Raw genomic sequence first — 10297 nt, 5'->3', positions numbered from 1 at the left:
TGTGGATGTCTGAATCTGTGTGCTGTGGTGGCACTGCGGCTCTTAGTTTGCTGTGGTTTGGAGGTTTTAGTAGGGGTTTTAAGGGATTTTCACTTGGTTGCAGAGTGTTTTGCCAGAGATTATAACTGATATCAAGCATATGGCAGGATATTTGGAGAAGACTCAGACTAGCAAGAGTAAACTCTGTGTCTGACTGAGATCTGGGTTTGTCACATACAAATAGTATATTGTGCCATCACAGGGAAATCTAATAGAGGCTCAATCCATGTGAAGAAACAGCAACTGGTCACTGGAAAACTACCTTTTTACCATAAAGCTTTTTCCATTTTTATTTTGGAATATATATTACAGTGCTGTTCCTCCCCATCCCCTGCAAGGGCCAGTGTCATCACCCCTGTGCAGAGAAATCAGCACCTGCTGAGAAATGATTGTAAGCAGTGTTAATTAGGTAATCAACACCAACACCCACCCCCTGCCTACTCACACACACACACACACCTGCACATAGGCCCAGAAGCACTTAGCTGAAGGGCCAGCAAACCTAGACAAACGTAAGAGTACAAATACCATCCACCCCTACGCCCCCCCTCCACACACACACACACACACACACACACACACACAGGTATGCAAACACACACACATACACACACAGACACATGCATGCACACACTCACGCACGCACGAACACACACACACACACACACACATAGAGTGCACATACAAAATACTTGGGATTTACAGCTATTTTGGTGGTAGTGCACATAAAGACACATTCACACACACGTGTACACTTAAACACTCGCACTCCATCAAAAGTTAATACCTCTCCCCCCACCCTCCAGTTTAAATCCCCAGATAGAACACATGAACTCCCTTTCCCTGCTCCCTCTATCCGCAAAGATAATGAATTTAATACCAGTGCGCTTACTGCCCTCTAATAATCTCTAATAGCCCCGCGCCATATGGAATAGGGGCTTTGTCCATTTGGGTAATTCCCATCCTCGGACAAGCCTGTCGATAAACGTCTCCCGCTTTGAGAAGGACGGGACTCGGTAATCCCCTGCCACTCCGATGGCCATTGAGTGTCCGGTGTGGGCTGCCACCAGTGAACAGGGGCGCATTGACTCGTAGAATAAAGAGCCCGTTAGTAACAGGGGCACTAGACATGGCCAGACGGAAAGGTTGGAAGTGGAAGTGGAGGATGTGATTGCGGCCAAGGCCAGCCTGTCAACTTCCTGCTTTCAGCCATTCAGAGTTTGGCCTGTTTGACTGTTGTCACCGGTTCCTCTGTATCAAAGCGGGGTTGAGTGAATGGTGATGTCACCAGGCGCCAGCTGCTCGGTGAAAGGACTGATGCTAAGGTAAACCGCTTTCATAATCTGAGGTGGTTGTGAGACACCGGCTAACACTTGAGGAGCCCGGGTGCACTGTGACCATTCCATCAGTGAAATGGAGGCACTCGGGCTGTCAGTCTGTCCTTTCATCAGCATGGACGGCGCAGAGCTGTAATCCCAAATTTTTTGTGCTGGGATTTGCGAGAGTAATGAAGCGAGGAGTTTGGTGCGGGGTTCCTGGTGCGCAGACCCCTCCCCCCTCCTCTCACTACCACCAGCACTGCAGCCCAGCAGATAACCAGGCGGGGATTAAGTGTGACATCACGATGAGATGGGTGAGCAGGAGGTGGGAGTGTGGGTGTGCGCGTGGGTGTGGGGGTGCAGTGAGGGGGTTGGGTGGGGGGGTTAAGACTGATTAAACAGACGGGACGATGGGGGGGGGGGGGGGGTGGGGGGTGGTTGAGGAGGAGTGAGGATTAGAAATCTGTCTCTGAGTTCTGACATGCTGACACACAACCACCCAACTCCTCCCCCCCTCTTCTCCATGCCTCTCTTCCCCTCACCCCGAACCCCCCCCCCCCCCCCCCCCCCCCCATCATTTCCTCTCCCCATAGGAGAAGTAGACCCCACTTCCCCCAAGGCCTGAGAAGTGATATAGAATGGGATGGGATGGGATTTGGGAAAACTCTCCCATGTACCAGTACAATGTGTGGTAGGATGACTGGAGGCTTGTGAGTACAGAAACCAGGAAGAGGAAAGGGACGCCAGACACAGAGACTGGAGCCCCATTGGTCAACTGAACCAGAAACTGACTTGTATCTACATCATAACACATCTCTAACAGTCACTTTCTCTTTAAAAAAGATGTTTATTGGGATAATGAGGCAGGTTGTTAAAAGCTGCTGCCCACCAGAACCTAACCCAGAGTAAAGAAAGCATTTCAGGCATGTGGCAACTCTCCTGCAGAGAGTGGATGCTGCAGATCTGTTTTGTTTGTTTGTTTTTAGCATAGGGCTTCATGATCCCCACGTGTTATCCATGACTCACTTTTTTGGACCAGTCATACCATTTTGCCCTAGGTACCACAATTTTGATTGCTTCATATGAGTCAGTGATTGACTCATATGAAGCAATGGTTGCAACAGCCATTGTGGAAATCAGGAAGTTGCACTCTGATATTGGTTGTTTTCACAACTATGAATTTTGAAGAAAACAAAAATATAGCTTGTTATGAGCACAAATGTCCCTACTCTAGATGTGTGCATGGGAGAGGCTGATTCCAGATTACTCGGTTTAAACTGAATAGTCTACCATGGCCCACAGCATGATGGAGAGGTGTTTCATTGAGATGGGTTAGGTTTGGAGACCGATCAGATTCATGCTGGTGGGTCTCAGCACAGCTGAGGATATGGGTCAACAGCCTGTGGGAAATAGTTTGAAAGAGAAAGTAAGTCATGTGATCACTGTACTTTTCCAGTGTCCAGTGAGGAAAGGAATCCTCAGGTCTGAAACTGTAGTGCTGGCCTTTGTGATGCGATCCTAGCCATGCAAGCCAAATAAGGAGTTAACACTCAATGGAATAGAAATCTAAATGTTTTTTTTTCTTCTGTTAAACATTAAGGGAAATGAAGTAGAGAGAATAGCACTTTAACAAGAGTAAATGGTGGTGACCAAGTAAGCGCAACAAAAAATGGATTGTGACCTGATTGGTTCATAGCTGCAGCTGGTTTTGCACAACAGCCTCTCAGAGCAGTGCAGTGAAAGTTGGCAACGTAGGCAGATTTCAGGTGATGACATCATGCAGTATATTTTAAGAGATGATTCAATGTAAATCTGTGACACAAGAACACATCATATTGCAGTGAGGGCTGAACTGTCAAACTATAAGGCCAAGTAGTATATACCTCAGATAATTTAACTTGTTAAATATATGCACAACCTAGAATTATGTTTCACAGGTGTTGTTATTTTATTAGATAAAAAAGTAATTTACTGTATCATCCTTCCATAAACACCTTAATCCAAACATCACAGAATTTTCATTATGATTTCACTGATGTAAAACTCAAATTATGCTGAGATTGTCTCATGTCTTGGTCTAAAAGTGGATCTTGCCAGTTTCAAATGAATGCAAGAACACGTTTCTAAATATAAACTAAAATCTTTTCAAGGAATTTCCACAATGAGATTTCAATGTAAATTTTAAAAATGCAGTTAAACCTACTCACCAATAGAGGTCTCTCTCGTCCTGTATCTGACAGCTGTCGGTACACTAGTGTACTATGTACCATGGAGACCTGTGTGTACCAGGCTGTGACGAAGAGGGAGAACGGAACTAAATTCTGTGAGAGGCAGCCTTGACCTGGGGCTGTAGCACACTGGTGCACCCTTGTGGTCATGAAATGGAATCGCCACACTCTTAATGCCCTCAAGGTTAGATAAACAGCACTGTGACAGATTCAACTTTCTTAATGACGATTTCTGTGTCCAAAGTGTTCATAATCTGCCTTGATGACTTTTGAAATGCATGTTGTGAATAAGGTTTCTCCTTTTGAGCTGTTTGTGCAACTATTTTTCAAAACATAATATATCCTCATATGATTACACAAAATAATTATGTTCTTGAGGAATTATGTTGCAGCTCACAAAAAAAGCCTTTATTTAAAGAAGTGAGTGTACATGGACTTCTGATAATCCACTAATTGGTGATTGCTAAGGACTTCATGCATGGCTTACAACAACTGGCTCATCCCCCTGCATCCACGCCTCTATAAGGTCAATCCTGTTTTAGCCAACTGGCTTGTGTTAACAGCACCATTAGCTCCCAAAACAAACAGAGCGAAGGAATCTCTGCCACACTGAGCCTCAGATGGTTTAAAGGGGTTTCAAATGACCACGGCGTGGCCTTTAAAAGCCTCCAAATCCGCTAAGTCGGCCGTGTTTGAATTTAGGTTTACCTAGCCTGTCAACATTCTGGAGCCCAGGCCGCACGTTAGGTCTTGTAATACTCTGTGCCGTCGCTCTCTGGGCTTGAGTGGATTCACAAAGGATCCTGTCCTAAGCCTCCATTAAAGTGGGCTGGGAGTGATTATGCCAAAGAGAATGGGCCATTTTAATACCTTCCTTTTGTTTTCTTCACTGCAGAATCAGTGGTGTAATTCAGTGTATCTTCTGTGACAGAAACACAAATGTGGCCCTGAGTTTTTATCATATGCAAAGATCCTGCATCAGTCTGTAATCTAGTTTATTTTTCCTTCCTGGGAGAATGCTGAAACTAACACATGCCTCATTGTTTGGTGCTTGCAATTTTTGCATTATTTGGCGCTGGGTTATCATTTCTTATTTTTGATTAAAAAAATACAGACCTTACAATGAATGTGAAGCATGTCAAATACAGGCCTCAGTCTTTCATGCAAACAAAAAGGATGGCAATAAACTTGCAGACCGCCATCATTTCAATAAGTTCAACAATAGAAAGCTGCGAATAACTTATATAATTTTGCTAGAAAATTTCCATTACTAAAAACTAAACCAAACTAAATTACTAAAAAAAGAAAATATATTTCTGAATACTGTCTTAACGAATAATGTTAATATCTTCTTTGCCACCTATGCTTTCTTTTCATCCATTTACTTAAATAACAAAGTTAATTTCACTTTAAATTAGGAATTAGATTTTAATCAGTGACTGCGGCCAAACCTTAAGTGGAAGAGAAGTGTGTTCCGCAGGTTCCCAAAATCGTGTTTAGTGGGTGTTGACACACAGCACTGCCCTCATATGAGTGTGCACATGACTGGCTTTTTAATGTAGACAGCCAGAATGGTGCGATATTTCATGCTTGCTAGAGAGGCACATTTTCTGTATGAAGACATCTTACATCTTGCCTAACATTCTTTCACTGATGAATTGTGGCACTTTGTACATTATGCAGTATATTTAATGTATAAGAGTGGTATAAAACATATACAGTGTGCAATGTAAATATTTAAGAGAACTAATGTCTGCCATGCTTTTGTTTGGTTTTCTCCAGATTTTAAAGATACTGACCACAGATCAGTGATCTGTCTCTATCTAAAATGCAAACAGTTCTGAGTCATAATCTGGTCTTCCAGACCTTAAGGCCAAGTCAGTGTATTAGCAGACTCATTGGAAAGGGGCAGTTTATGGTGTTTGTATTATATACATACAATTGGTTGTATTCCATATTGGTTGGTTCCACAAGATTATATTGTACAGTCCTGGTACACATCAATGTAGTATCTTGTGGGCCCACAAATTAGTGTCTGTTTTAGAAATTTACAAGCTTCTATGAGGAAAGAATGTCTGAATAAGAGTAAGGGTACTGATGATGCTGTAGATGCCCTGTCAAAAATATGGGGATAGGAATTGTACATTTTTTTTTTCTGTCCATTTTGTTACTTTTAGTTTTCTTTTAGTCATTTAGTCTCCCACTCACAAAAAAGCAAGGAATGATTCTGAAACTGGGGTAGATAAGCTCAAGCAACTACTTGCAACATTAATGTGCAAATCTGTGTTAGTTTAACTGCCACTGTCATATTACTTATTTTCTTTTTCTTTTTTTCTCAAGTGTATTTGTCTTCTTCATCTTATTATTATTATTATTATTATTATTGTTATATAAATTGGGTACAGTTTTAAATGTTTAAAAAACATTGTTTATCCTGAGGAACTGAGAAAGCCCATGAAATTCAAAGAGCACCGCATACTGCAGGCTCCCAAGTGCTCTGGTATTTCACAAAACGCGTACGGCGACTCTGCTACTACCAGATAGGTGGCAGATCTGAGCCAATTGAGCAGCACATTCGCTCGGCGGGGACCTGCTTTCAAAGTTTTAGACCGTACCATAATGTTCACCAGAAGGGGGGAAAACAGTCACGATGGTCAAAAACAACAAACCAACAACAATTTGTTGTCAAAAATATAAATAACAGGTATTGTTTTCATTTTTTATAAATTAATGTAATAATTTACTATTTAGTTAGGATAGTAAGGTATGATGTTGACAATATGAAACATTGGAAGCCCCTTTAAATCTCGTGAAATGTGTAGTGGTGTAGCCAAACAAGGAAGACATGAATCTACTGTTTACATGGGAAGTTTGATTTAACGTGTAGGTAGGCTACTAAGAGAAATTATGATTAATTGTTTATTGCTCTCGCGTATTATGCTTTATTTTTTGATAATTTACAGACCTGGTTGTTGAAACATGATACTGATATTGGGACAATATGTCAATTTTGCGGTAATCTTCTTTGTCGGTCATTCTGGCTACCACGCAAGATTATCAACATAACAATAAGCTGGCTAATGTATATCACATAGAAATAATTCCTCGAGCCCTTTATAGTGTATATATCTTCAGACATGGACTGGCTATCTTGGTAATAAGAAGGAAAATATCACTGTTTAATTCACCTCGAGTGCGGTCGTCCCATTCATTGTAAGGTTCATTGCCAACATTAGCCAGCTAACATTAGCTATACGCCTTACATTAAATTAACGTGGTAAGATATGACATCGACGGAGCGGAGTACCTGGCTGTTGACCGGCGCCACGGTCGCCTGCGTGGCGGCGCTTTATCTGCCGTGCGTACAGAGGACTGTCCCCGGAGGAGATTCAGGTAGTTACAATTTAGCCATACAATCGCCCTATCCTAATCTGGGCAACATGCAACCTACTTTACCGCTGTTCTCTCTATTTGCCGATAAACCTACAATTTTATACTGCCCAATCAGTTCACATTTTGGCATTGTGTTTTATTTATTTTATGTTTTATTAGGCGTAGCAGGGATTGTAAAAATTCCGAGTTGTGTCAGTTTACATTTACAATGTATCAGTTTATCATCGAGGTGTAAACACTGTAGCGAACACGAATGGTAATGTCGTTCACTCTTCCCAGTATTATCCTATACACTTTATATAAACCCGAATATACAGAAATATAATAAATTAACGTGTACTGAACTTCTTAAACTACATTACCTCTTCAGAACAAATATATTAAGTGTATATTTGTGTATAGGTGTATATTAAGCAGAGGTAGCAGATTCAGGCATATCAGGGGTATACGTTGCGTGCCATTTAATTCTCCAGCCACATGCATATTTTTAAAAGTAGTTATGGAACAGGTAGTTGTAACCAGAATCTTGTAGGTTCGGATCCCCAGTGGGGAACTGCAGCCATTCCCTTGATTAAGTTATTTGATGTAAGATGCTTCAGATGTGTCCAGCTGTATATAGCCGCTCTATGTCAGTAGTCACATAATCTCCAAGTTGCCTTGGTTTTTACTGTCATAATATTTGAATTATGTAGCTTCAAGGGACAAATGAGGCCTGGTTAATTGTGCATGGAGATCTGCTTGCACAACACTGGTACAAAAATACTACAGGTGTCATTTTGATATGACCGGAAGTTTCTATTTAGTCTCAGTTTTAAAATAACGTCATTAATAGGAAATCTTGTAAAGCTTTTCTTTTTTGCATTTTTATTCATGTTGAATAGTCTTTATTTTATGTTCTGTGAATTTCCTCTGTGGTCTGTGAAATGCAGGACCCCATTAATTTTTTTAACATATGTTTCTGATGATGGAGCCGGTACCTGGCTGCGCACTGTTTCACACCTGTTATGGCTGATTTCGCTAATCTGGTATTTGCTGCCACTTTAACAAATTTGAAAGCCCTCAATTTACAAGCTAATCCGCAGAGCCTACGGTGTGCCAGGAGCAAAGCTGTCTGAGGTGGACAGATTAGGGAAGGGGGGCAGGGTGGGAGGCCGAGGGGCCCCGCTGTCCTCCCTGCCACCAGGGCCACACGGTCCTGCCTGGGCAGCACCCCACCACCAAAAATGCGACCCCACTCTTGTGCTCGAAATAGGCTGAGGGTTACCACTAAATATGGAGTAAATGGTAGGACACTGTGGTTGGTACTGATGCACCATGAAGGTCATAATCACTGTTCATTTGCTAAGAGGCTGTCTGGCAGCAGTGTCACTCCCTGCCTGTGGCCATGAGGCGAAAAGTTGTATTCGAAGGGATTTAGTGCACTCCAGATTGGGTATTTCTAGAGGCGAGTACGTGTTCACATGTGCACCTGTGATATCGGCGGTTTAACCTCCTCTCTCTGGTCCCAAATTCCATGGCGTATTGGAACATGCAGCTGCATTTTTAATGCAGGTGTAAGTTTGGAAAACGGCTTTAATAGAAGAGGTGTTTCTCCATTTTGGCTCTGACTTCTGCGTTTGTGGCAGGGGCATTGAGGCCCTGAATTGTAATCATGCACGCAGCTCTCTGACTGACATTTTTCGTCTGGAGCGGAAGCCTAGCCTGCGCTTTTGTTTGTGGAAATTGGTTTAGGTCAGACAGCGTGCAGATCCACAAGTGTGTATGTCACATTGATACCTTAATCTAATCATCTGTGTCCATTATCAGAAAATATAAGCAAGGAATTGGCATCGTGAGACAGAAATAAAGAGATTTCGGTAGGATTAGTGAAAATCTTCAGTTGTGGTTCCACAGCGGTTCGCTATGGTTATTTCTGCACAAAGATGGCTTGCCATGCATCGCATGGACATAATTACATCAAATGGTGGTTTGTATGAATGCGCTGTTGAAATAAGTGAGTCCACGGTGTTGTATTATCTGCAAAATCTAAAAACATTTTTTATTGGGGATGTGCATTCACAAATTCAAAATGAAATAGTTAATGCCTCTTAATAAAATTTATTAAAATTAGAGCATATTATTTTAATTTCAAATCCACACATAATGTAATACATGAAGTATATGTATGTTTGCTTTAACTTGGTTTTAATTAGATTAAATGACTAACTTAGAAACAACACAAAGTTTGGCCATATTTAAAAAAACAATAAAACCCGTAACTTACGACTATGAATCCAAAAGTACACTTGTGATACCGTCCGAGAAGGTTAAATTCAAAATGAAGAAGTTGGGACTTGAAAAACAGCTTTATATAAAGAAGTTGGTTGACTGGGCTTATATCACTAGGGAGTTAATACCTTGTTTGTAGTCTTGCTTACAATGTGATTATAATTGGCTGGCCAATCGGAGTATTTCTGGCCTGTGGTTTCTTTGAAAAACTGTGCTCAGTTGCTCCTTGTGTGTGCAGATACCAGTGCCAAGCGCAAGAGCATGACTGGATGGGGCTTTTGAATCTGAAATATGACAATATAGTTTTTAAAATTTAAAATAATACAAAAAGCTGTCTTTGTCTGTGGTTGGGTAAAACTGGAATGCTGAACTTTAAAAAGTCAAACTCAAAACTCGGACTGGATTCCTGTACAGAAACTTCTTGCCTCACATTTGAAAACAATAAAAAGATTGCGCAAGCTACAATTTTACCAGTTCTTTAGTACGGGGATATGTTATGTATGCATGCCACACACACAGTCATAAAACCCCATGGATGCAGTCTATCATAGTGCATTATATTTTATTATAAATGATGGGATTCATTATCTTCACATTTTACCATTCAGTTTCATGGCAATTGCTTGCTCTGAGGAGAAAGTAGCACACCATTTCATTTATATACAAAGCCCTCCTCACAGATCTCGCTTTTTATCTTACCACACTTTATCTTTTAGAAACTCAAACTATTGCACAAGATCTAATGATTGGATTTTGCGAGCAATACCACATTTCACAACTGAATTGGGAAGAACTGCTTTAAAAAAAAAAATGGACCACACGTGAAATAAATTTGAAGAGTCACTTACACGTATGCTATTGCTATAATTCTCCCATATGCATACTCTGTTCAGATATTGTATACTGTATGTATAAGGTCTTTGTACAAAGCTTGTCTGAAATTGTGTGGTTTGCCCCTGCAGAAGAGGCCCTCGGTCTAGGACACCCTGATTAAAAATAAAGGTTCAGTAAAATGTTCTAATCTAGTATTTTTTTTATATTTTACAAAAT

General features: G+C 41.1%; 1 protein-coding gene across 1 annotated transcript in view; it reads left to right on the top strand.

The window, feature by feature from the left end:
- The first annotated feature begins 6402 nt into the window (after window positions 1-6402).
- The window catches only part of tmem260 (transmembrane protein 260), a 32343-nt gene continuing 28448 nt past the window's right edge, over window positions 6403-10297 (top strand). The window contains exon 1 of the mRNA XM_035403124.1: window positions 6403-6979. Coding sequence (XP_035259015.1) covers window positions 6871-6979 — 109 coding nt within the window. The 5' untranslated portion in view covers window positions 6403-6870. The remainder of the gene's footprint in view (window positions 6980-10297) is intronic.

Source organism: Anguilla anguilla, chromosome 1 (assembly GCF_013347855.1).
Source record: "Anguilla anguilla isolate fAngAng1 chromosome 1, fAngAng1.pri, whole genome shotgun sequence".
Lineage (NCBI taxonomy): Eukaryota > Metazoa > Chordata > Actinopteri > Anguilliformes > Anguillidae > Anguilla > Anguilla anguilla.
Note: the sequence above shows the minus strand (reverse complement) of the source record. Positions and strands in the feature narration are given on the sequence as shown.